Here is a 27,484-nt window from a genome sequence, read left to right on the forward strand (position 1 = left end):
TGGAGCGCTGAGGCGGCGGGGCGTCGGGCCTCCGCTGCTGCTCCTCCTCCTCGGCCCGGTCCCTCCTCTCCCTCCTCCTCGCCCAGGACCATTTCAAAATGGCCGGTAAGTGGCTTTCGCTCCTGCTGCTCCTTCGTGCGGGGTGTGAGGAGGCGCGCAAGGGCTTTCTCTGGTTTATGTCGTTTTAAAAACATGCTTTTCCTTTATTATTATTATTATTATTATTATTATTGTCGTTTGCCTTGTCTTTTTCTCCTTAAAAACACACATCAGAGGGTGCTTAAGCGCGGCGCAAACGTCGGCCCTCTTTTGCTGGTTTGTTTGCGGATGATGATGATCGTGTATATTTATTTATTTTTTAAAATGTATATATATATGTTTCCGACTCCTATCCAAGGGAAAGAAAACGCACCAACCCCCTGTGTCTTCTCTCTCTCTTTCTTTCTTCTCTCTCTCTCTTTCTCCATCTCTCTCTTTTGTTTTTGTTTGTAGGGATCCCTTTGTATTTTGTGGATTTGCAGGATGACTTAGATGATTGTGAGTACGGTAACTGTTTTCATTTTGGTTTGTTTTTTTTTAAAGAAAAGGGGGGGGGGAAGTAGGAATGAAATCACCACGTATCTTTATTATCTTCCTTTTGAAAGGTCCTTAACTTCCTCCTCACGTCCTTCCCAAGATTATGGGTATGGGGGGAAAGGATGGCAAAGATGGTGATTTCCCGGCCACGGGGACACCCCCACTTCCAACCCCCGGCTTTCACCATTAAGGGCATTTGTTATTTTTAGAAGAAAAAATAAAATGCATTTTAAAATAGGGAGCTTTGATTTGATTCTGCTTGCTACGATCCGAAGTAAGTGCCTTGGCTAGACCACATTGGCAGAGACAATGTAGTAGTCTGACAGGTAGACTGTCAAGTGTGTTTCTGTTTTGTTTTGACTACTCAGAGGAGATGCAGATTTTGATTTTATTTTTTGCTTTAATTATAAGGCTGTTAGAGGATATTTTTAAATATATGCATATATTTAAGACATGGTGAGAGTTTGGCAGAATATTGATAGGGGAGGAGATGCAGCCTCCCCTCCCCCTTTTTAATGGCTGGTTAAAAAGTGGAGTCGGTCGTTGTTGTTTTTGCTGTTCATGGAAACAAATGACTCAGAATTTTATTTTATTTTTAACATACTCTGTTAAAATATTTAGCATTTAGTGTGTATGGTGGTGATTGTGAACATATTAGGGTTTCCAGATGAGATGGGGAGGGGGAGTACACATTCATTCAGGTCAGCATAAGCTTATAATGTGCCAAATAAGCAACATCATTGGTGTATTTAAGAAAACAAAGCTGTATCTCATCTGGATATGTTAGCATTGTAAAATGCCTGACAGAAAAAATTTATGCAGTAGCAAATATATTATAAGAAAACATCCAGCTGCAGCTGTCATTTGAAGGAGCTGTTCTTTGATGAATGCAAACCTAGCATAGCTTTGTTCCATCTTGTCTTGCAGAAACTTCAGTTGGGCAATGTATAGTCTAGATTTTTGTAAGGACACTTATTGCTTAGGTAAATCAGCAGACGTGATACAAGGATGCATGTGCAGATAGCTCTGAGCTTTGCATTGTTCACTTTGTTTCCATTTGCATATGACTTTTGTTCAGAAATAGCTAGTCCTTGAGATTATCTTGCTTCCTTATTGATCATGCTGAATTCTGGAAAGCTTTCCTATATGCTGTACAAAAGCAGGGACCAAAGGGGATGAAAAACTTCCTAAACATAACTCATTGACCACCCAGTGTGGCTGGGGCAACCCAGACAGATGAGCAGAGTATAAATAATAAAATGAAATGAAAAGAAATTGACTTCCTGGTACTGAAACTTGACAGAGTTAATGAATAATGCTAATCTGCAAACCCTTCAGGACTAGGAGCATTTCTAGCATTTTAAAAAAGCACCCAGGACAGGCTAGAAGTTTAATGCTAATGTTCCCTATTAACGGATTTTTACATGAGAGCTAGTCAACACATGGATAGTCTCCAGGCAGCTTTGGTAGGGAAATAATACACATTACAGTATGTGGGGAAGTTGTGTACTGAGCTGCTTCATTACATGACTAGGAAGACATGGTGTCAAATTTTGGCTGTCAGGAAATTTAATGTCAAGTCATTCATCTAAGCCTACCTCATAGGGTTGCTGTGAGGATAAAATGTTGAATGCCCCAAGCACTCAGTCCTCAGCTCCTTAGGATAATAAAAGCTATAGTTTCTACTTGATGGTAGTTATGTGAGAATCCCTTCTTTATGAGTCGTTTTAGAGTCAGTTTTGTTGAGGTGACTTTGACCTTTAATTATCGCATTGTAACTTTCATGCTTTTTACGTTTGTCATGCAATATGATGCTTTCAAATAACAGTATTTCCACTGCATGCAATTTGAGTCTTGAGCTATATGTGCTGTCGCTCTATTAAAATTGTTAATCAATTAATTGTGTGAGTTTTAGATGAGGAAGTAATTAATCAGTTACGTGCCACATTGATTCCACCCCTTGTGTCTACATCTGGTCTTAGATAGGGGAGAAGGTAGCAAATATTGAAATAAGACTGCTTAAGTGCTAGGTAGATATGTATAGAGTATGAAGCCCTACTAGGAACAAGATGGTGATGGTTGACCCCCATCGCTGGAACTACAAAAAATTGCTGTTGCTGATGTCTGTCTCCATCCTTAGGCCAAACACATAGGTAGAAAATGGGGATCAAGAGAAATTTGGCAATTGTACATTAGCAGAGCTGAAAATTAATGTTTGGTGGTGTGCTAGATAAAAAGTCATCACAAGCCAAATTAAGTAACTTTACCTAGCATTTAGAGGAGACGTTCTCTTGGGGAATCTCATATTTGTGGTAATACAGTAATAATGATTTTTTTATTTGTACCCCACCCATATGACTGGGTTGCCTCAGCCACTTTGGACAGTATGAGTCGTTTTAGAGTGACTACATTAAGTATCTTTCAAGTCTCTCAAAAAGTCAAGGTATCTGTGATAGCTGATAATAAAATTTCCAGATTCCATCTTAAAAGATAGCAACCAACTCTGCCAGCCCCCAACTGCCCTGGTTTATCATCCAGCCTGATGAAGAGTTATAGAGAACTTGAAAGACAGCACACTATTTTGTGATATTTTGGTTTTGCCTAATAAAGATTTTGGAACTTGTTTTGTAGGCCAGCATGGTGGCGCTGTGGGTTAAACCACAGAGCCTAGGACTTGCTGATCAGAAGGTCGGCGATTCGAATCCCCACGACGGGGTGAGCTCCCGTTGCTCAGTCCCTGCTCCTGCCAACCTAGCAGTTCGAAAGCAGGTCAAAGTGCAAGTAGATAAATAGGTACCGCTCTGGTGGGAAGGTAAACGGTGTTTCCGTGTGCTGCTCTGTTTCGCCAGAAGCAGCTTAGTCATGCTGGCCACATGACCTGGAAGCTGTACGCCGGCTCCCTCGGCCAATAAAGCGAGATGAGCACTGCAACCCCAGAGTCGGTCACGACTGGACCTAATGGTCAGGGGTCCCTTTACCTTTGTGGCTATCTTTACTTTTTGTAAAGATACTTTTTTTGCTTTTTTCTGTGTCGTTTTCACCATTGCAGGAAGTTGGCCTAGATAACCCTTGGGGTCCCTTGCAACTCTATAATTCCTTAATTTCTTTTTTAATGTGCTTGTTGTCTTGTCCAAAATTGCCAGCTCTTAGTCATTTGGAAGGAGAACTTGATTGTGAAATAATTTTTTGATTCTTCTTGTTTCCATTTATAATGACATACTTACTTACAGCAGAAAAGCTGCCAACTCTAGCTATTTTCATGAGAGTCTTGTGACTTGAAAAGTAAAAATAGTAGAAATCCTGGCTCCTGTTTGTTTCAATAGCATTTATATCCCCTAGTTACAGTCAAAAACTTGACTTCAATGTGCCACAGCCATCAAATTTGATAAAAAGAACCTATCATTTGTTTGTAACATCAGTTTGTAACTTTATTAGATGGATACTGAAAGAACTTCTAAATGCAATCTCGGAATCTCTGTTTGCAATTTTGGGAAATTCTTGGAGAACAGGTGACGTTCCATGAGATTGAAAGCAGACAAATGTCCCCATCTTCAAGGTGGGATGTGTGAAGGATGCAGGCAATTGCTGACTAGACAGTCTGACATTGATACCTGAAAAGGTTCCTGAGTGAATCATTTAAGTAGTTAGTCTGCTAACATTTGGTTGCTATGATTACAAAACACTACCAGGGGTTTCTCAAGAATACATCACAACATACCAAGCTTTTTTTTTTTTTTAAAAAAAAATTGTTACTAGCTTCATGACAAGGGAATGCTGTGGATGAAATATTAGCAAGGTTTTCAATGAAGCCCAATATGATACTCTTGCTGGCAAGCTGGTAAAATCTGGATTAGATGATGCTACAGTTAGATGGATTTGTAGCTAGTTGAGAACTACAGGTAACTGACCATTGAGTGTACTGTATAAGCAAAATCCCTGAAATGGGTCCCCTATTGTCATATTGAGAATTGAGACTAGGAGGTCACTTACTTGCCACCTATTGAGTTCTGATTTGCTAGACATGGGCTGAGGATGCTTTAGGGAAGGGATGGACTGATGCAGCCCTTGAAGCTTCTGAAGGTTCTACCAAATGTTAACCAAGATAAGGTAAAAAGCTTTTCATTTGTAAGAAAAAGGGGATGCTTTCTCTTTTTAAGATATATCTAGGCTTTAAATCTTGTGTTGGATTTTCTGCATAATACCCTGGGAATGCATACACATATATGTTCTGTAGCCATGCAGTGCTTATGACTTGAAGGCATCAGTTTTATTTATAGATCCTGTTTATTCATTTTTGTGACAAAAACACTATGTGGTTTTAGGAGATATGGTTTTGAACTGCATGACTAAATGGGTGTCCTTTTAATTTCATGATTATGTGGCACGGTCACAAGGCAGTCAAATCCATATAGCATATGCAAGTGTGTAGGAACTGTTCGAGCTTTTTATAGTCCCAATTTACTGGTACAAATTTGTTTTCTGCTCAGCATAAGAACAAGCTTGCATAACCTTTGTTATGGTGGCTGTGCAGTGAAGCCACAAGTTGGTATAATGTTCAGTGGAAGAATTTACACTTCTGCATCCCAGTAACAGTTTGGGTATCTCTTTGTTGCAGGGCTCAGTGGACAAGATGATGATGATGATTATACTATTATTAATTAAATTTGTATACCACACTTCATCTGTAGATCTGAGGCCAGATCACAGCATAAAAATACAAGATAGTAACAAGATTACTAATTTTTTTACTTCTAAATATACAAAAATGAACTTTATTTCTGACTGGTTCCAGATGTCTCGAAAAAAGTCATGCAATGCAATCATATGCACATTTATTCTGAAATACAGTATGTCCCACTGTATTCATTTCAGCTTATAAGACTGTATAGAATTGGGGCAGGAAAGATTTTTTTATCCCAAGAGAGCACTCAGTTCATTACATTTCTCATTTTGCTCTAATGCATCTTGTTCCTGCATATCTGTCATATTTGTAAATGTTACCATCATTCAGCCAGTATTTTAAAAAGGTTGCACAAATTCATTTTAGTAAAAGGGAAATTGTCAAAGGTTGATATTCTTCTGATTTAAAATCAGTTAAAAAGGTTTACAATCTTGTATTTTTACATTGTTATAACCCATCCCCTAGGGACACGGGTGGCGCTGTGGGTTAAACCACAGAGCCTAGGGCTTGCCGATCAGAAGGTCGGCAGTTCGAATCCCCGCAACGGTGTGAGCTCCCATTGCTCGGTCCCTGCTCCTGCCAACCTAGCAGTTCGAAAGCAGGTCAAAGTGCAAGTAGATAAATAGGTACCGCTCTGGTGGGAAGGTAAACGGCATTTCCGTGCCCTGCTCTGGTTCGCCAGGAGCGGCTTGGTCATGCTGGCCACATGACCCGGAAGCTGTACGCCGGCTGCCTCAGCCAATAAAGTGAGATGAGCGCCGCAACCCCAGAGTTGGCCACGACTGGACCTAATGGTCAGGGGTCCCTTTACCTTTACCTTTAACCCACCCCTGGGACCTTCCTGCTTTACCTGCAGCTTCCACCGGCTTAATGTTTGTTTTATTTTTCCTTGTTTCTGGCTGCTTTCACCTGTGCTTTGGTTGCATTTCAATTAGTTGTGGTCAGTATTGTGGAGCACGGGGTTGATACAGGCAGCACTGTACTGCTGTTTCCTCTTGGAGCTCCTGCCCTCTTTTGCATGATTCCAGCTTACTTTATCAGATGTTAGTAACAAAAGCAGGCTAATTTCCTTTCTTGGGCTACAGTCATATACCCAATTACCTGGGAGTAAGTCCCATTCAACTTAATTGGACTTACTCCTGACTAGACATGAAGGGAAGAAGAACCTCAAGCCTGGGTGCCAAATATGTCCCTTGAGGGCACTCTGCTTGTCCCTTGGGTCTCTCCCAAGCGATGCCCCTCATTAGTCCTGCTGTGGACCCTCCTTGGAAGTTTTTAACTAGGAAGCGGGTGGCGCTGTGGGTTAAACTACAGAGCCTAGGACTTGCCAATCAGAAGGTTGGCGGTTCAAATCCCTGTGATGAGGTGAGCTCCCGTTGCTCGGTCTTTGCTCCTGCCAACCTAGCAGTTTGAAAGCACGTCAAAGTGCAAGCAGATAAATAGGTGGGAAGGTAAACAGCGTTTCCGTGCGCTGCTCTGGTTCGCCAGAAGCGGCTTAGTCATGCTGGCCACATGACCCGGAAGCTGTATGCCGGCTCCCTCGGCCAATAAAGCGAGATGAGCACCACAACCCCAGAGTCGGCCACGACTGGACCTAATGGTCAGGGGTCCCTTTACCTTTTACCTTTATCCCTGCACTCTGGTAATACTTCTTGGGGGATAGAGCAGAATGTGTGAGTGTGTACAGAAACAAATTTACTGCACAAAGTTGTTCCATCCACTTTTGCTTCCAGCTGTACTCACTACTATCATGTGGGCCCCAGAAGATTGCATAGAAGGCTGGGAAAATTTCCTCACCTCTTGCTTAATGCCCAGGACCTTGGGGGGGGGGGAGAGCTATCCTAAAATGGGACTGCATTTGTCACAAGGTTCTCCAGATATTCACCAATATTACTCTTTTTATTTCTTTTTCTGTATACTAATAGTGGTAATTTGGCAGTGAGGGGCTAAAAGGTGGGATATACATGTTTTTACATATTTAATAAATAAGTATTTGTAGACAGCAGCTGTAGCAGCACAGTGAAGTACTAAGGCACCTTCCCTTAGAGATGGATTGAAACTGCCCCTGGTCTGGGGTGCTATCATACTCTCATTTTCTACAAGGACAGAAAGAATGGCTGCAAAGACAGCTGTGTTTATCCACTTCTGTATTTCCTTTCCTAGAGTGAAAGAGGAAAGAGTGAGAATGTAGGCAGGAGTGCTACACAGCTCTGCTGTTTTCAGCAGATTGCTGTTGCTGGTTTCATTTGCTCTTTGCTTCCAGAGGCGCTTCCCCTAGCTGCATGGAGGTACGTAGTTTTGGCAAGCCTTCAGTACTGAAGGGTGGCAGGGGAAACCAAAACAGTTCTGCAGGATTTGTATGTTAAATTCTGGTATTTCAGATGTGACATATGCCTGTTCTCTCCTCCCCACACCCAGATTTCTCCATTCTTTTCTTTAAGGAAAATTAACATCTAAGGTAGCTTTCACCTTGGTCAGCCATTTTGGCAACATAGTTTGCAAAGATGCTTAGCATTTCACTCCTTTGTCCTGAGACATTATGGCAAAATCTCTGCTTTTCCTTCATAATTTTGCCAACTAACAGCTTTTCCACTTTGTGCTTGCTTTGAAAAAGGTGACTCATTATCTTTCATTTTTTAAAAAATCACATTTCAGTGGCTATATCATACCTATCTCTAGTGATTGTATTGGCTTCTCTCACATACAACACATATTTCTGGCTTTCGGATCTCTTACTCATCTGGTCCACCCATCCTGTTGGCTCCTATTTAAGACAAGAAATTGGGTTGGGTAAAATTGGTTTCCAACTTCTTAGGTTAGTTTCAAGGCATTAATTATGTGCAGCTAGTTAAAACATGACGTAGGTATGGGAAATATTTTCATTATCTAACACTGTTTCTTGGCCTAATCTAGGAGTTGTATTTAAATAGTTCAGGGCCTTATTTTGTAACTAGTTGCAGCCTTTGTATATCACCTAACAGATGTATATCTTTAAAGATCTGAAACCTTTCCATTGCATCTAAGTGTTCTTATCTGTCTGCCATTGTGAGAGAATGCATAGGCAGACATACTCATACATTCCAAACAGTATAGCATATCCCTCTTGTTTGGGAATTGCAATAGAGCACACTGGCTGGTACATCTGCATCTGGAACTCATTTTTAACTCTCCAGAGATGACAAAACAAGCACCTTATTTATTGCATATTTAAACAAGTATAATAGGCTAGTTTTGCCTTTTAAAACGTTCACCTTTTTTTGGTCATACACAATAGAGATGTTTAAGTAATAATCATTTCAATAGCAGCAGGAAACACATTCTTCCCCTCCACTCCATACTTCAATTGACAGTTTTCCCTCCCCTACCCATAAATCAATGCAAGAATCATGACATTTGCCTTTGTGAAAACTTCTAATGCAATTACAATAAGCAAACTAAGTTATACAAGAGGGTAGTGGTTGATCGGTTACAAAAATTTTTTTAAATATGGAGACCAGCAAGCAGAAACCTATTGTTAAAAATGTCAGCCTGAAGCTTTTCCCAAATGCAACTGCCTGACCAGCTTCAGATGCCCTGTTCCCTATCCCATTATTAATTGAGGTTTGGGTGGTATAAAGAGCAAGGCCTTTTCAGTGGTGGCACCGAAACTTGGGAATGCCCTCACTGATTAGATGTATCAGGCTTCCTCTCTTCCATTATTTAGTTGGCTTCTGAACATTTATTTTACACAGGTTTTCAATGTTTGCTATTTAGTTTGTATTAGCCAAAGCATTTTTATTTTATTTTTATTTTTTTATGCATTAGTTGTGGATTTTGAAATTGTGTGTTTGATCTCTCCCCCCCCTCATTTATTGCTTTGTTTGTATCTTTCTTAAGCTTCTGTGGAAATAAATAAATAATCACAAGTTTGCTTGAGTAGAGGAGTTTCTCAGACAGAAATATACTGGTCAGACAGAGGATCCTTTAAGTGAGAAAGTGATAGCCAAAAATGTGATCAGATAAATTCCTGGGTCAGATTTCACTTTAGCCAGGAGTTTATTACGGTGCCTTATGCAAACCATTATCTCCAGTCCACACCTGCTGTATGGAGATTAAAATGCTGCTTTTTCTTACAGGTTTGCTGTAAGGATAGCTGAGGTTGTATATAAACTCCACCGAACAGTCAAAAAGCACTATCCAAATACTGTTCTTAGCTGTTATAGTTCAAATCTGATTTGTGAATCGGTGTTCATGAATAAACAGTGTTAGAAGCTGAGATATGAAAGCTAGGAGCTAAATGGCACCTTAAACCTAGGTTATGAGAGCAACAACGGAATGTCTAGGCATGCTTTTTTATAAAAAGAATGCAAAGCTGAAAATGAATGAACTGCAACTAAAATATTATGTTCATTTTTCACATGGTTTAGTCCTTCCCCTTCCCACCCCCCTAATATTCTTAAAAGGTTTCTTCTCCAGTTTTCAGAGAGTAACTGGAAGTGGGAAGGCAGAAAAAGGTCCTCCTTTCCTTCCACACTGCAGTTTTAATCTGAAATCTAAGGCACAGTACTGCACCCAGAGCTCAGAAACTGTTTGTGCTAATGAAATTCCCTGTCACAAAATGTGCCTAGAATAATGGGAGTTTCAAACACTGTGAAGAACCTTTGGATATGTTTGGTCCGAATAAAGATATAAAACAAATGTAATAAGATAAATCAGGAGGATATTATGGTATCAGTATATTAGTAACTGAAAATGTATATATCTTTTAGTGCCTCACTGAACAACTTTTCCAACTGTCTGGCTTTAGAGAATCCTCTTGAATTCAAGCTTTTAAAAAAGTTGTAAATTGCATGTTGACCCCTTTATTTCCAAGTTCATTCCAGTCTTACCAAGCCAGTCTCTACACTAATAAGAGCTAGTTACAGCATGTGAATTCCTTAAAAGTTTTTATCACAAATCTCATTAGTTTAGGCTTTAAGAAGTGCCAACCATTGTGAAAATTGGCAACCTTGTTATTTTTTGTGGATTAGATTTAAAGATTTAAGGTTTCCCCACTAGAAATATTTGGTGCTGATAATTTATTTTTTCCTTGCTTACATGCTACTTTTCTTCCCTTCAAGTTGGGTTTGAAGACTATGGACCAGATTGTGATAGCATGAGGATAACTGCATTCTTGGACATTCCAGGACAGGATAACTTGGCTCCACTTGCACGTCTGGAAAAATATGCTTTTAGTGATAATATATTTAACAGGTAACAGTGCAAATAATTATGCAAATGTTGTCATGTTCATTTTTCTCTCCTTTTCATAGATGTTCAGTGCAGGTAATATTCTTATTATAGGATTTAACCACATATATTTTTAAGAATAATATTGTGTTGTATTAATGTAGTATATTCAATGTTTCTGTTCAGTAGGTTGAACTCCCCACATTCTTAGAATGGGGTAGCAAGCTTCTGCCACCAACCGCTGTCCTCAATTTTTCTTTCTCCATATCCCAGTCTGACTTCATTCTCTTCCTTTTAATTTCCTCTTTTTAGCTGTTTCCCTGTAATTTGCTTTTTATTTACTTTGTAAATTGTATGCACTGCTTGATTGTAAAGAAAAAACCTTCAGATAGGTGGGGAGGTAAAACCTTAATCAAATCCATAAGCGCCTCCCCCCCCCCCAACTAATGCTATCTTGGCACGTTGTGCCCACCAACCAAAAGCCTTATTTTTTTTTTTAAAAAAAATAGCTAAGCGGATGTACCCCTCTGGCTCTCATGCAATTTGAACTCTGATTCCTTGGTATAATTTGCTTAGCTTTTTGAACAGCACAGTTTCAAATGTTTTCTATGGTCGGAGTGGGCCAGAAGCGGAGAAGAGAATCAGGGCAAAGGGGAAGATGCAGTGAATGAAGCCACATTCCCATTCTCTAGGGTTGCCATATTTCAAAAAGTGAAAATCCAGACACAAAATTTGCTGAGCTTTTTTTCCTTTCTTTTTCTTTAAGCGATTTCTGCCCAGACATATGGTAACCCTACCATTCTCCCAACTCCAGTAGTACCAGAGCAAAGCACCAGCCACAACAAGATGTTTTAAGACATAATTATAGGTTATACTTAGTACAACCCTATGACATGTTTTCATATTTTTCCGAACAGTGAACATTGTGGCCAACTTTTGCTTCTGTTATGTAAATCTCCAAGCTGCACTATGTTGCATTACATTGTAAATATTTAAAAAGTCACCTTACGTCAGTAGACCACCCACACATGGAACTGATCAGATTCCGCTGTTTTATATTGCTCACAATGCTTGGGTTATGTATTTCTTCTTATTTATTTTTTTAAACATTGCCTTTATAGGCAAATCATTGCCAGGGGTCTACTTGATGTCTTTCGAGATTTCAGCCACAATGAAGAAGATTACTTGACAGTAATGGCAATAGTGGTCCGACTGGCTGAAGATACAGGTGAGGGTTCCAGTTCTTTCTTGATATACTATTGCATATGGTTGTTTGCATGGTCCATCTAGATCAGCCAGGTTTTGACTGCCAGTGGCTCTCTGGAGCTCTACTTGAAGATAGCTGGATTGAATCTATGAGCTTCTGCATGTGAAGTATGTTCTTTAGCTCACTTTGCTAAAAATGAATTATTGCTCTGTGCCAATATTAAGTTCTATAATTCCAAAAGATTTTGCTGCTTATGTAGAAGTTGCTATATTCAAACGCATGGCATTCTGTTCATTGAATGCATATGTTTATCACCTTCAAATCAACTAACACCGTTACTTTATTCTCTAAATCCCCAGAGCCTACTGTACGGACAGAATTAATGGAGCAGATACCACCCATTGCTATTTTTCTACAGGAGAGTAGACCAAACTTTCCTACCTCCTTTTCTGAATACCTTATGCCTATTGTGGTGAGATATCTTACAGATCCAAATAACCAGGTAAAAAATTATGGATTGTTATTCAGTGTAATAACAATGACATCAATTGGAGAACCTTAATTAGACAGTGGCAAACTTGTCATTTAACAAGAATGAGCTGTGGTGACCCTTAGGCTCATATGCTCCCCTGTCCTCCTGCAGCATAGCAGTGAGGAGCAGTTTGAAAGCTTTAGCTTTTGTTTTAGATTAACCAATTTATTGTGACATCCAAACCTGGATAAACTGTGGTTAATCATAGAATCATAGAGTTGGAAGAGACCACAAGGGCCATCGAGTCCAACCCCCTGCCAAGCAGGAAACACCATCAAGAGCACTCCTGACATATGGTTGTCAAGCCTCTGCTTAAAGACCTCCAAAGAAGGAGACTCCACCACACTCCTTGGCAGCAAATTCCACTGTCAAACAGCTCTTACTGTCAGGAAGTTCTTCCTAATGTTTAGGTGGAATCTTCTTTCTTGTAGTTTGGAACCATTGCTCCGTGTCCGCTTCTCTGGAGCAGCAGAAAACAACCTTTCTCCCTCCTCTATGTGACATCCTTTTATATATTTGAACATGGCTATCATATCACCCCTTAACCTCCTCTTCTCCAGGCTAAACATGCCCAGCTCCCTTAGCCGTTCCTCATAAGGCATCGTTTCCAGGCCTTTGACCATTTTGGTTGCCCTCCTCTGGACACGTTCCAGTTTGTCAGTGTCCTTCTTGAACTGTGGTGCCCAGAACTGGACACAGTACTCCAGGTGAGGTCTGACCAGAGCAGAATACAGTGGCACTATTACTTCCCTTGATCTAGATGCTATACTCCTATTGATGCAGCCCAGAATTGCATTGGCTTTTTTAGCTGCCACGTCACACTGTTGGCTCATGTCAAGTTTGTGCTCAACCAAGACTCCTAGATCCTTTTCACATGTACTGCTCTCAAGCCAGGTGTCACCCATCTTAACTATGGTTTGTTGAAACAAGCCAGCTTCAAAAAATAGTTTATGAAGCTAGCTTGTTTCAATAAACAATAGTTCAAAGTTTGGATTGCCATTAATCAAAAACAAAAGTTAAAGTTTCCGAGCTCATCCTTTCTGTGCAATGGAAGGAGAGCACACTAGCCCAAGACTTGCTGTGGCTTCTTCTCATAAACGAAGGCATAATTTTCTGTTACGTTTACATTTTTAAAAAATTAATAAAATGCTAAACAAAACCAATACAGTTTTCAATGTCTGCTTAAAGAGAATTATAAAGAAATGGGGCTGTCAATGAAAAGGCCCTGTGTCTGATACCTGCTAGTCTGCTTGGTGGTAGGCAACAGAGCAGGGCCTCCAAGGATAATCTCAGAACTCAAGGAGCTTCACATGGGAGCTGATTCCAAACTATTGGGGGATTTAAAAGTCAAAACCACCACTTTAAATTGAGCTGAGAAACAAATAGGCAGTCAGTGCAACTGGCAGAGTATTAAATATATTAGCAAGTTGGAATTCCTTCTCAGGTGGCAGCTGTTTCTGCAGATGTGAGTAAGAGGATTGTTTATATCATTAGAGTATATGAGATAGTTCTAGGGTGGATTGATTTAAGGTTGTTGCCATCATAATAAATAACAGTTATATAGATAAGTGAGGAAATCCCCAGTTTTAGTCCTGCACTCTTGCTATTTTCCTTGAGTCACATTCAGGTTCTTGCATTAGATTTGTTACATCTCCTACCCAAGGTAATAGCTTTTTTCTATCATCTTAAATTAAGTGATGATGTGACAAAAGCTCTTAATTTTTTGTTAACTTTGTGTTAAATATGTATTCTGTAGTTGACCTGCTTTGTAATGTTTTATTTTGAAATCTTTAAGATAATATTTTAGTTTTCTGTTAATTTTGTTGCTTTGACTGTATACTCTATATTTGACTTTGTTCAGAAATGTTTGATTCTGGATTGTTTTATTGATGTTTTAATATGCTGTAAACTGCTTTGAGATTTTTCTTAAAAATATAAAGCGGTAGAGAAATGAAATTAATAATAATAATAATAATAATTAGCATAGGGAGGAGGTCATTTGTAGCTCTGATATACTCTTTAAAGCAAGTGTACAAATCTAAGACAGATGTGAGTTTGGAGGTTATCTTTCAATAACTGTTCAGGAAATGACTGTTCCAGAACATTTCCAATTTAATATATCCAAATTGCCCCAATAAGCAATCTTTCTAGCTAGCAGGAAACCTTATCTAGCAGTTCTAGTGTATGGATGTAACTCTCGTGCTCACATGTATTCTGTGTGAGCTAGATTGAGTTGAATCTGAGATGACCTTTTTCACAGTGCCCTTATAATAATACTTTTACAAACAAAAGGCAGTGTGATAAGTTATCAAATGCAGAAGAACATGAATTAGCTTTTCTGATTTTCAGTGCTGCTGCAACATTTCTTGCATATTGGGGGGAAATTCTTTCTTACTGGTTTTCATTTTCTCCTTTGTACATTGATAGGTTAGAAAAGCAAGCCAGGATTCACTACTCATACTACTGGAACAAGGTCTTGTTGGTCAATATGATATTGAAAATAAAGTGTGTCCAATCCTGTTAGATCTTTCTGCTCCTGAGAGTGATGATGAATACAAAGTGGAAGCTGTAAACGTAAGTAGCAGTTGTCTTTCATTTGGAAATTCTTCGAAATTTGCAGTAGGGAACTAATATCTACCTATATAATATCCTATATCTACCATCTTAACTTGTTTGTACAAAGTTAAATAACTGAAAAATTAGGATACCAGGTGGAAAAATCGAAATTAGAAACGGAATTGCTAGAGTCTAAGACCAAGGTACTTTCAAGAATGTACAACTTGCTGTTAAAATGGAACACACAAGATGAAACGGTTAAATCGGCTATGATAAAGTGGGCACAGGACATAGGGTATAATATTATGTTTGAGGACTGGGAAAAGTTGTGGACTACTGGGTTGAATTTCACTGCATGTAATGCTCTGAAAGAAAATGTAATGAAAATGATATATAGATGGTACATGACCCCAGTCAAACTTGCAAAAATATACCACTTGTCTGATAATAAGTGTTCGAAATGTAAGGAAAATGAAGGAACGTTCTTTCACCTTTGGTGGACCTGTCCTAAGGTGAAGGTCTTCTGGGAAATGATATATAATGAGCTGAAAAAGGTATTTAAGTATACCTTCCTTAAGAAATCAGAGGCCTTCCTTTTGGGTATTGTCGGCCAAGGGGTGTTAAAGAAAGACCGAACTTTTTCATGTATGCAACAACAGCAGCAAGGATACTTATTGCTAAACACTGGAAAACCCAAGATCTACCCATACTGGAAGAATGGCAGATGCAACTGATGAACTACATGGAACTGGCTGAGATGACTGGCAGAATCCGAGACCTGGGAGAAGAAATCGTTGAAGAGGACTGGAAAAAATTTAAGCTTTATCTGCAAAAATATTGTAAACTGTATGAATGTTAAGCAGGATGCTTGATTTTAGACAAATTGGCACCATCAAAATAGATGAAGTAAATCATGAAGATAATTTAAATATAAGATGAAAAACCTAATTTTTTTTTAGATAATTATTAGGCTAAATTAAATTTTCTTTTGTAAGGATTGGAATAAACGTATCTAAAATTTGAAATATATTCGAAATTTGACAGTAAGGATGGAGATAAGGGAATAAATTGTTGTTTTAAGTGTATTAAACTAGAACGTAGGAGCGGGAGATGTGAGGAAGTCCAGAAGTGATAAGAAAATATGTGATATGCAATGTTATGTTCATTTTTTTTTACTGTAAATGAAAAATTCTTAATAAATATTTTAAAAAAACAAAACAAAGTTAAATAACTGAAGACTATACAGGTGTAATTCCACCTTTGTTATTGGCTTCTTATTCTTGACTGGTCTAGTTTTAAATTTGTTGTTTAAGTGGCGATACAGTGAAGGAGGGAGAGAGGTGTAAAGGATGTGTCAGGTGTGCTTGATATTGTATTCAGTTGGTATGAGCCACATGACCAGGCTTAGCCCGTGTTGACCTCACCCTACAGGTGAAGTGAGTTCTAAGGTGAATGTAATAAGGGAAGGGGAAGTGTGGCACTTGTAGGAGAGTCTCTTTATTGGACTTTCTGAGTACAAGAGTGCTCATCCTTTTTAGCATTCGGGTCTCAAGCTGGTAATACGAGGAGGGCCTCTGTGTAGGTGTACTAGAGCAGGGGTCAGCAAACTAAGGCCCGTGGGCCGGATCAGGCTGAATTGCCTTCAGGATCTGGCCCGCGGACTGTCTGTGGATTGGCATGGGGATTTTGTTCATTCGGGCTGTGCCATTTCCCCCCCTGCGCCATTCCATTCCCCCCCTTCCTCACACACACCGTGGTGGCGCCTCCTCCCTCCCTCCTACTGGCTTCTCCCTGCCCTGCCCAGAGGAGGAAGGGGGCTGGGCTGGGCTGGCTGAACGCCATTTTAAGCAGCCCCTCTCCGGAGCCAGCCCTTTCACACCGCTCATCTTCCCACCGCTACCGCCGCCCTGGTGCTCCTGTGGGCCAGCGAGTGGTGCAGACAAGCTCGCTCTGCCTACCCAAGAGAAGCAGCAGCGGTGGTGATGGCGGCAGTGGCGGCAGCCCCCCTTACCTCTTCTTTCAGCCCCCCCCCACGGTGCTGCTTCTCCAGCCCACCACAAGGTCTGAGGGACAGTGTACCGGCCCACAGCTAAAAACTTTTGCTGATCCCTATACTAGAGGGATCCCTTTGACTGAGAGCTGTAGCTTAAAAACAAACGCACAAAAACACATTAAAAAAATAAAAAAGACTATGGAGGGCATTCTACAATGATGAGGTCACTGCAGAAGAGCCAATTTCTTTGCCTCCATATTGCTTACTAAAAGAGCCCACTCATAAAATTTATCTCTTGGAAGGATCTATCAATCATGCTTTATGATTATGGAGTCACAAATCAACTCCTTTTTCACACATTACCTTCCACACAAGCTGCTTGCCACCTGCTGTGTCACCCTCATGAATATTCTGTGACCTGCAATTAGTTCACAGTCCACCATTGCAAATTGTTGATCTAGAGTCTAGAGATGGGTCATATCCGCACATCACAGTAAGCCATAAACCTTGCTTATCTTGCACAAGTGAAATTGTGCCCACTTTGCTCCTTTTAGCTGGCGTTGTGAGAAAACAACTCTAGCTTAGTGTTACAGCTAAACCAGAGATTGTGCTTGTTTTCCTCCCAGCAAACTGTAGTTAATAAACTAAGAGCATACTTTAACTGGAGATCATAGTTTGTTGGGAGTGAAATAAATCATGACCCCTGGTTTCTCTGTAATGCTATGCCATGGACCACAGTTTGTTTCCTCCCATCACAGGATTAGAGGTGAGCCCATAGTTATGACTTACAATGACATGCAAACATGGCTATTGAGTCTAGGAGCTTGAAGTATTTTTAAGTATTAGTATTTGTATCTCCTCCTGCTTTCCTTTTAAAAAAGAGGAATCCTAGATTAGTGTCAACAAAACACAGCTGTTCTGAAAGCACATTGAAATATGTTGTCAAATTTAAAAAGTCTAAGTAAGTTCCAACATAACGGACACTGGCAGCCACAAAACAGACCACTTCTTCGCATAAGAACTTTATATCAGCCTCAGTATTAGTTTTCAGTTGCTCTTGGGCTGCAGAAATTTAAGAAGAACTGGGCATGTTATACTCTCTTTCCTTGGCTCTGAATTCACTGCTGTGTGGTGTTATCTTAACCAGTTATCCATCAAAATTGTTATATTCCAGTTCAGTTAAACCCACAATGGACCAATAATATAACTGTTTGGAGGAAAAGGTCAAAATACGGAAAAAGTGTTATTTTATTTTCCAGCTGCTAAAAGAATTAAACTGAAAGAAAATATAATCCTTCCAAGTAGTCACATATAGTCCTATTAATGGGTTATAAATTCCAGCATTAAAATATTTGGCAATTTCCCCTAAAGGTACTATCTTAAAGCTATGTTTCTTCTTGATGTGGTGTCCAAAAATCTATAGCATCATTGCTTCTTTTAAATTTATACTTGACTATAAATAGTTGCTTAAATTTTCTAATTCCCAAGTGTTTTGAGTTCTTCAGATCATTTGCAAGAAATCTGTTGTGTATCCACAAAATGTGAACATTCGTAATTTCATTTTATCATGGCTGTCTGACACTTCACCCATAAAATGACTTTACCAGCTAGACTACAGTTTCTTGTTTGGGAGTTGCTTAGGCCAATTTCCAATGTAATATCTGAATGCCATATGTCTTTTTCAAGGACTGACAATTCCATTAAAGTCAGAATAGGATAATGTTCTCCAAGTTCTTTCTTTGCATTTAGTCACAATGACTGAACCATTTGAGGAGGAAGCTGTGATTTTTAATAACCATATACTTTTTAATATATTCTATAAACATATTGAGACTTTAAAAGAAAAGAAGCAAAGTTTAGGAGTCTTGTATTTACAATATTTGAATGAACTTTTGTGGTATTGGCAATTTAATAATTTTACAAGAGTCTTGGGATAGGTAGTACAAACATTCATGCAGTGTAACATTTTTTAAATGTTTATTTTTAGAAAATGTTCTAATTCTTAATGTTTGAGAAAAAAACTGATTCTGCTTTTGGAAAAGGTGTTATAGTCAAAGATGCACAGAAATTATTCGGTTTGCTCTGAGGGATTGGAGCCTTTTATGGGTGGAAAAAATGGGAACTTAATGTTCACTGTCTGCTAAATTTATACCCTGGTTTTAAACAAAAATTGGTTCCTAAGCAGGGCCTTTCCATTGGCTGAACTCAGAAACTAGCAACATTTGGCTCCTTTTCTCCTTTGAACTCTTTCTAATCCAACTGGTTATTACAGGAAATCTTTAACAAAGAACTAGCAGCTGAGTTTGCTTTCTCTCTCTCCCCACTTCCTGTCCCCTTTACTTCTGTGTCAAGCTTTTTAGATTGTAAGCCTGAGGACTGGGGCTATCTTACTACTGATATTTGTAAGCTGTTCTAGGAGCTTTTTCTTTTTTCTGAAAAGTGAGGAAAAATTGCTTTAACCAAATAAATAAGTAAATATCTGATGAATTTGATTTCTAAGCCATAAGAAGTTCATATACAGAAGTCACATTGTCTAACATAATTTTTAACAGAACTGCTAAGTTTCAAGAGGAGAACTTTAAATGGAGAGAAAGAATTGAGATATTTTTCCCCTATTAGATAATCTGCAAAATGGCTTCTATGGTGAACAAATCAACCGTTGAACAGTTGCTGCTTCCCCGATTCTGTGAGCTCTGTGGTGATGGGAAACTATTTCAAGTCCGGAAGGTTAGTGCTTATTATTTAAGACTTATTTGTGCATCTACATTAGAATTTATCTGTTCAAATGTGGAGGTTAAATTATCTTCAGCTGTAAGTACCAGTAAAACTCAATGTGTTTCTCTCATCTCTCTGTGTGTATGCCATTAAAAAGAAACATTTTCTTTTTCATATATTGGCCAAAACATAGTTTCCACTTTAGTGAAATGTACAGGTAACTCGCAACTTACACTTATTTAAAATAAGTTCTTGCTTCTTTACACCTGTTGCTGAAAAATAATAATTGCGAGATTGCTGTTCTGGCTTTACATGGTTTTGCTTATACACACAATGACGAGGAATGTAACCCCACATAAGTTGTGAGTTACCTGTACATAAAGTTAATCATGTACTTGTGCTTTCTTGAATAAGGGCCACAGAATTGATGATCCTATATTTCCTTTTAGTCATTTCCTGCTTATCACACAATCTCTGTGAAATGTGTTGAGCAGCTGTTAGTATGCATTAAAATATTTGAGTAGCATACCCCGTAGACTTTTATGCAGTAAATATGATTAATAACGCCTGCAAGTAGGAAACATACCATAAAAGTATATTTTCTGGGTTGGGAGCGTAGGTAGCAAGGTTCTTTCTAAAACAAATTCTTACTCTGTGAAGAACTGTAATTTGATCAATTTAAAGAACGACATACGGATTCAGAATTGATACATAAAAGCAAACAAAGTTTTTGTTTCTCTTGTTTTAGGTTTGTGCAGCAAACTTTGGAGACATTTGCAATGCTGTGGGGCAAGAAGCCACAGAAAAGAACTTGGTATGTTAAAGTTTTGGTTCTTGAAGCTATGTCATTTTATTAAATTAAAGAGCAGCCCATCAGTAATATCTGCTGAGAGTCTTACATATTAAAGTATCTAAATACTAAAAATGCAACAGATAATCAATAAAATCCACAATAAAAAACAGGGGGGAAACTCCTAACTGCACAGACAATATAATAAAACAATGTGCAGTCTGGGTGAGTAAAAGCTTTTTCATCTAGTACTAAAAACACCACAGAGAAGGTGTCATGCTATCCTCTCTGTGGAGACTATTCTGTAGCCCACATGCCATTCGTAAAAAGCCTGGCTTTCTGATAATCAGCTACATCTATTCACTTGGTAAGGGCACCTGGACAGGACCTCTAAAGTATATATTTAGGGTCAGGTAGGCAAATGCAGGTGGTATAGGGACGCAGGTGGTATAGGGACGCAGGTGGCGCTGTGGGTTAAAGCCTCAGCGCCTAGGACTTGCCGATCGAAAGGTCGGCGGTTCGAATCCCTGCGGCGGGGTGCGCTCCCGCTGCTCGGTCCCAGCGCCTGCCAACCTAGCAGTTCGAAAGCACCTCCGGGTGCAAGTAGATAAATAGGGACCGCTTACCAGCGGGAAGGTAAACGGCGTTTCCGTGTGCGGCTCTGGCTCGCCAGAGCAGCGATGTCACGCTGGCCACGTGACCCGGAAGTGTCTCCGGACAGCGCTGGCCCCTGGCCTCTTAAGTGAGATGGGCGCACAACCCCAGAGTCTGTCAAGACTGGCCCGTACGGGCAGGGGTACCTTTACCTTTTACCTAGGCAAATGTGGGAAGAGGTGATTTTCAGGGAACCTAGTCCTAAACCATTTAGGGCTTTTAATACACTTAAATACATTTAACACAGAACTGGTTTAAGCCAAATCTCTAATGAAAAGAGAGAGAATCCAGAAGTGCATGCTTTCTTTTGATGAAGTGTGTCTGATGCACTGTCTTTGGACACCCTTGAAATCAAACCTTGGAGCAACTCATATAACGTGGCTTATGAATATATGATACTGGGTGGGTGTTGGGTGGCTGAAGAATACAGCAATGTTACTTAAAAACAGCAACCCATGGCATGCTCATAGCAGCACTGTAACAAGAAGGTTGTTTTGATCCCATGCTAGCGGCTTTCTTTCTTTCTTTCTTTCTTTCTTTCTTTCTTTCTTTCTCTCTTTCTCTCTCTCTCTCTCTCTCTCTCTCTCTCTCTCTCCTCCCCCTTGAGATTTGTAAAACTAAAGTCTCAGAAATTCATCCATGTGTCAGATTTCTCCCTCAAGCTAAAACTGTTGTGCTTGATCTTTAGCTAGCCATGGTGGTTGCTATTGATAACTTCAATTTGCAAGGATAATCCTTCAGCATTAGCATTCCTTCTTTAAGCCTTGCTGAAAGGACATTAATATTTGTAAAGGTATCTGACCCTGCTGTCAGCTTCTCTTCACGGATTGAAATAAATCAGATTGACGGTCTCAGGCAGCTTAGCTTTCTTCTGTGACATAAGTATCTGTTTATGTGCAACTGCACGTAGTATTTGTAGCCAAAATTACCAAAATAAACCTGAATGCTTTAATTTATTTGTTAACTTGATGCCTTTTGCTACTGTTTGCTAGAAACTGCTAGCCAAATGATGTTTTCAAAAGAGAACCCTTACTTGAAACCTCAAATAATTATTTGGAAGTAAATGTCTTCACAGTAGATGTGTTGAGGGCTGCAGTGCAATCAGTAAAATTGCTATTTTAGAACTGTTTGATCTGATATGTCTTTATTTTGGTAGATTCCAAAGTTTTTTGAGCTCTGCTCTGATAGCGTTTGGGGTATGCGAAAAGCTTGTGCTGAATGCTTTATGGCTGTCTCCTACACCATTTCACCTGAAGTTCGGAGAAGCAAGCTATCTCCCCTCTTTATTAGTCTCATCAGTGACCCTTGCAGATGGGTAAGTAGAGAGTGAATTAGTCCATCTTAAATTGCAGTTGTACTTTTCTGTCTTTTGATAAATGACCATGACTAGCTCAAGTGACAATTATCGAATGTTTTATTTGACTTGCTCCTCTCAGCTAATTAATTACAAGTCATTAAAGCTCTGTTTCTGTTAGCTGATGCATGATGGAAGCTTTTTAAGCAAGCAAATAGTAGTTCAGCTGTCAAAAGCAGACTTTAATCAACTCTTCATGATTGCATATTGATCAGCTTTCTGCTTTTCTTCCATACAGAGATGACTTGTGACAGCCCTTTTAATTTAGAGTTTATTCTGTTGTAAATGTTCATGGTCCCGATGGGCCATCTTACTTTTTCGAAACACATCTCTTCAGTGAAGCCTTTGGCATTAAGTCCTTAGCTGCAAAACATAAAAGTAATTCTGTTATGCTAAGGGTTAAAGGAAATTATCTTTGTGTATTTTTTTGTTAAATCCATACTCGTAATAATATTGTATAGTTTGCTCAAAAGATATTTTTATTCTTTAACCGTTAGGTTTTTAAGCACTATTAGTTACCTCAAAGCATTATCTTATTTGTTAACAAGTAGTAATATGAATCATACTGATATTTTTCCTTTTTTTTCCAAACCAAAGTATAGTAGTGTGTTTGATTTTTCTGCTGGTGTAAGCTCCTTAACATGAGATGAATGAAATGTCATTCTTGAAGTGTTGGCTATGAATTCTAGCACCTTTTTGAGTGAGGAAACTTCAGTCTCAGTGATCTCTTTCTGGACTGGCTCATTGACATGTACATACATACCATGTGTGGTTTCTGTTGCTGAATGTTCATAGCCCAGGCATCTGGGGCTGCATGTGCATTTTCTCCTGCTAGACTGGAGAGTTGTACATGAAGTGCCTAATAGCTGGTCAGTTGCTAGCTTTGAAAGCACAACAGACCACCTACTTGGGGGAGAATGTGGACTTAATCCAGGCACCAATCACCTGTTATGTTTCAGAAATGGATTCCCCTCCCTCCGGTAAGTAACCCATATAATACAAAACAGTGTGCAGCTGCATTCTCATGATATCTGTTGATGCCTTATATCTAGCTGTTTGATGTTTGACATTGGTCCAAATCCCTGAAACGGTTAAAACGTACCTCATTCTAGCAGTGAAAATACTGTATACCATTATCCTTGCCCTAATGCCTTCCATTTAGTTGATTGGGATACTTTGGAATCATATTGGAACAGCAAAGTGTACACTTGTCTCCAGAAGTATAGTTATCAAGCCAATTGTGTCGTCTTACTTTTCCAATACCGTAGGTTCGTCAAGCTGCTTTCCAGTCCCTCGGGCCATTTATTTCTACTTTTGCAAACCCTTCCAGTGCTGGTCTTTATATTCGGGAGGATGGGACACTTAGTATCCGGCCTTCCAGTCCATGCCCAACAGGCAACAATGCAAATGACGTGCTATCCAGGTACAGTGATTTGGCTTAGTTTAGTTTATCGCCTAGTTCACATGTCACATTAGATCATGGTCTTTCCCCATCCCACTGCCACTAGGAAACAAGCCAAGATCTGACTTGCTGTGATGCCTTGAACCCAGGTTCATGGTCCCCCTCCCACCCCCAATAAACCATTTGCAGTAAGTCAAAAACAAATCTTGGTTACTGTTTGTGACTCCCTCGGAGTGAAGCAAACCATGAGTCTGGGTTCAGATGTTGTAACAAGCCAGTAAGTTGTGAGTTCACATTAAATTATAGTTTGCAGATTATATTAAACCATACTTAAAAACAAACTGGGCCAACTGTGATTTGAACCTTGAACTCTATTCTTTGGTCCAAGACAATAACTGGTACACATATACACACCCATACCCTAAGTAGTAGGGTGTCTTTTACTTGTTTTTCAAATCAATTAGTCTGCAGTTTCAATGCAATTCATATTTTTAAGTTCTTAAAATAAAGTGAGAGAGGGCTTATATTAGCTATGTAGATAACATAAACTTCAAAATACACAGAAAAGTGTCCTTGTGATAAAAGCTGGTAGTTTCAGATGTCATATTTGCACACCTCAGTATCAGCTAAGGACATCTTAGGAGGTCTGAAGCTAACTTCAGCTGATTTAATGAAGCATCTTAGAAAGCAATATTTTAGAGAAAAGTTGCAATTATTGCAGTTAAAGTATTACCTAAGATACTATGTTTAAGTGAAATTTGTTTTTCAATTTTTAAAAAATGCTGCTTCTGTTTTCAGTCCAGAGGAGCAAGTGGGGGAAAAATTGGAATCACTGACAGACGGGCCTTCTGCTATCTGTGAGAATTCAAATTCAGATGCAACGGAAGACAGTTCAGCCATACAAGTAAACATTGGAGTAGATCAGACTATATTGACTCAGAGTGATAATGCTGATCCTTATGTGACCAAGGATATTAAGGAATGTCAAATCAACAGTTATCAGGAAGTGAACTCAAGGGTCCAATCAGCAGAGGATGTGTTCAATACCTTCCTATACTGGCGTCCTCCTCTTCCTGACATAAGTCAGGATCTAGAACTGCTTCAGTGCAAAACTGAAATACATGAAGAGAGCTGCCCGGTGTCGGAAGTTCTTTGTAATAATTGTGTTGCCAGCAGTGAGATAAAAAAAGTTCTGCAGAGTTTGCAGGAACACATGGATGACCCAGATGTTCAAGGTAAGATCTTACGCTCTTGTGTTCTTAGACCCTTCTTCAAAAGATTTTGCTCTGGGAAACATGTTGCTCACAATTGTTTTATTATAATGAAGAACTATTCTGTCTTAGGATTGCATGCAGTTCCCTTTAACCACAATACATTCCAGCTACATCTCTCTATAGTTAACAAATGGGAAGTGCCGTCTGGCTCCAGCAGCATTTGATGAAAACTTCTTGCATTTTACTGCTTGAGTTGTCATAGATGGAAGGAGGGCAGTTGTGTTGGCACTTGGGTGCTGCCACAGTACAGCCTTCACTGAGGTCCTCGGTTGCTTCCTTTCTGTTTAGAATTGCATCTAAAAGTGGACTGCAGCCCTGGAAGAAAAAAAGAAAAAAGAGCCATTAGGGTTTTGAAGGTTGATCTCAAGATTCCCAATATCAGGTCTGAATTCAACCAGTATAATGGCTTCTAGTGTAGTTTGTCTACAGAAGCTAGATCAGGTGTCTGTTTGTTTGAACTTTAAATAAAAGCAGGATTTAAACACAGTCCTGTTTACTCAGAAGTCTTCAGTAGGGTTTACTCCTCAGTAAGCATCCATAGGATTGCTGCCTTAGTCACCCTTCTCCTAGCTGATCACCAAGGCAAAACTAAGCCTGTCTTGTGTAGTAGTAGCAGTTGGTAAAACCAAGATATATGGTATATATGATAACACAATAGGATCTAATAAATGGGGCGTAAGAAATGAGAGCAGAGGGCAAAGCAGCCCAAAGTAGAAATGTGTTTATTAGGACCAGTAAAGAGGTTTTAGTTATTGTACTAAAAATGGAAATAGTGGGGTTAGCTTGGGATCTAAAAAACCCTGGGCCAGGTCCTCTCTACATCTGTGAACTTTAAATTTCTGTATTGTCATCTTTGTGGTGTTTTATGTATCTCACAGCAGAATCCCATATGCTTAGTCAGAAGTAATCTTTTTGAATTCATGTAAATGCTTACAGGATTGCTGCTGAAAACCTATACTTAATCTGTAAATAAGTTATAATCTTTCAAAAATGCAGTTGAATCTAGAGTTTCCGTATAGGCACAGTGGCATTGATAGACAAATTTGTGAAGAATAGATCTTATCCCTTTCAAGAACTACTGTGTAATAAGTTAATATTAAAAGTTTTGCAGTTCTCAGTCTCTTTCGTTGTTCAATTTTCAAAGCTTTGTTCTGCTCCTTTTGAGAGGGGTTTTCTGACATAGGTTTTTAGGACTTGTAAAAGGAGATGCATGAAAACAAACTTAATGGGACTTGTTCCATTTGATCAGCTCAGGTTCAAGTACTGTCTGCTGCACTTAGAGCTGCTCACCTTGATTCCGTCGGTTGCTATGAGATCAAGCAGAATGAAGAAGTTAATGGGAACTACCCAGAAGACACACCAGGCTTGGTCCTTGATCCCAGTTCAGTGAATGAGAGCACCTTATCATCATTGCCAAGCCAGGATGAGGCAATTAACCCACCCAGTCCAACTGTGATTAAAAATATGGTAAGTTTTTTTCAGGGGGGGGTTAATGGCTTGTCAGTCATTTTGTACCACTAAAGACTTCTACTTACTTATTCTGACTTGTAGCCTGCCACCCTGAAAATGCAGGGCACTGGGCCTAAACTTAAAATAGCAGCCAAATGTAACTAGCAGAGTGCACTAAATCATGCCTGTGTATTTATCTAAACACAACTGAGTATGAGTACTGGCTTTATCCCAGCCCGTTGAAACCAGTCCAAATACCAAGGCCTTGCAATGCTTCAAATAAATGCTTAGACTGGCAGATCCCCAGGAGAAAGGAGTCTGAAAATTATAGATTGGCCATTGAGAATGGCACCTTCAGTAGGATGTAGGAAATGTTGAAAGTAGTATCATCATGGTAGATGGGGTAGAAGAACGAATGAACCGTGGAATTTTCTACAATATGTACCAGAGCAAATTAAGTATACATTCTCAGAACCCAGTTCTATAAATAGGAATAGAACCACTGCAAAACTGCCTCCAACCCAGAGCTGGTCCAGGGAGATACCATGATCAGTGGTATCAAAAGATGCTGGGATATTGAGTCCCTTGCTAATAAAGGCCATCCTTCTGGCCGATCAAGTAGCCAAGCTAGACCTGGATCCAGATTGAAATGGACCCTGAAGTTACTGGATTCCAACTCCCATAATCCACAGCCTTTGACCATGCTAGCTGGGGATGATGGGAGTTGGGAGTCTAACAACATCTGGAGGACTACGTCCCCATCCGTGGTATTAGCAATCATTTTCCTCCAAGTGTGCCTAAAGCTGAGCCACCACTACCCTCTCAAACACTTTGCTTAGGGAGGGCATGTTTGCAACCAGGTTATAGTGGTTGTATATCTCTGTGTCAAAGGTGGGTTTTCAAAAGGAGAGTTGCATTGCCCCTTTTATAAGGTTTCAGGCAACACCCCTCATGCAGTTGTGCATCCATCGTACCCTGGACAGCTGGTCATGTCCCCTGGCTACCTCAAATTAGCCATGACTGACAAGGATTGAGAGGACACACAGTTAGTCAAATCACTGCAAGCACCTTGTCCACATCCTCAGGCCTCAGA

At 39.6% G+C, this 27,484-nt stretch overlaps 1 protein-coding gene and 1 long non-coding RNA gene across 3 annotated transcripts in view; one reads left to right on the top strand and one right to left on the bottom strand.

Moving 5' to 3' along the window:
* The window catches only part of LOC307218077, a 136,905-nt gene that overhangs the window by 87,298 nt on the left and 22,123 nt on the right, over nt 1–27,484 (bottom strand). The window lies entirely within an intron of this gene.
* LOC307217576 (serine/threonine-protein phosphatase 4 regulatory subunit 1-like) overlaps nt 63–27,484 on the top strand; it is a 40,341-nt gene continuing 12,919 nt past the window's right edge. The window contains exons 1-12 of one of the 2 annotated variants that reach the window (XM_079979059.1): nt 84–105; nt 493–537; nt 10,357–10,489; nt 11,587–11,693; nt 12,032–12,174; nt 14,632–14,778; nt 19,373–19,480; nt 20,217–20,282; nt 22,069–22,227; nt 23,535–23,689; nt 24,467–24,903; nt 26,192–26,409. In XM_079979059.1, coding sequence (XP_079835185.1) covers nt 99–105; nt 493–537; nt 10,357–10,489; nt 11,587–11,693; nt 12,032–12,174; nt 14,632–14,778; nt 19,373–19,480; nt 20,217–20,282; nt 22,069–22,227; nt 23,535–23,689; nt 24,467–24,903; nt 26,192–26,409 — 1,725 coding nt within the window. In that variant the 5' untranslated portion in view covers nt 84–98. Of the gene's footprint in view, nt 106–492; nt 538–10,356; nt 10,490–11,586; nt 11,694–12,031; nt 12,175–14,631; nt 14,779–19,372; nt 19,481–20,216; nt 20,283–22,068; nt 22,228–23,534; nt 23,690–24,466; nt 24,904–26,191; nt 26,410–27,484 lie in introns of both variants that reach the window. The other variant, XM_079979060.1, reaches the window with a different exon arrangement.

This window comes from Podarcis cretensis (assembly GCF_951804945.1).
Source record: "Podarcis cretensis genome assembly, chromosome: 6".
Taxonomy (NCBI): Eukaryota; Metazoa; Chordata; class Lepidosauria; order Squamata; family Lacertidae; genus Podarcis; species Podarcis cretensis.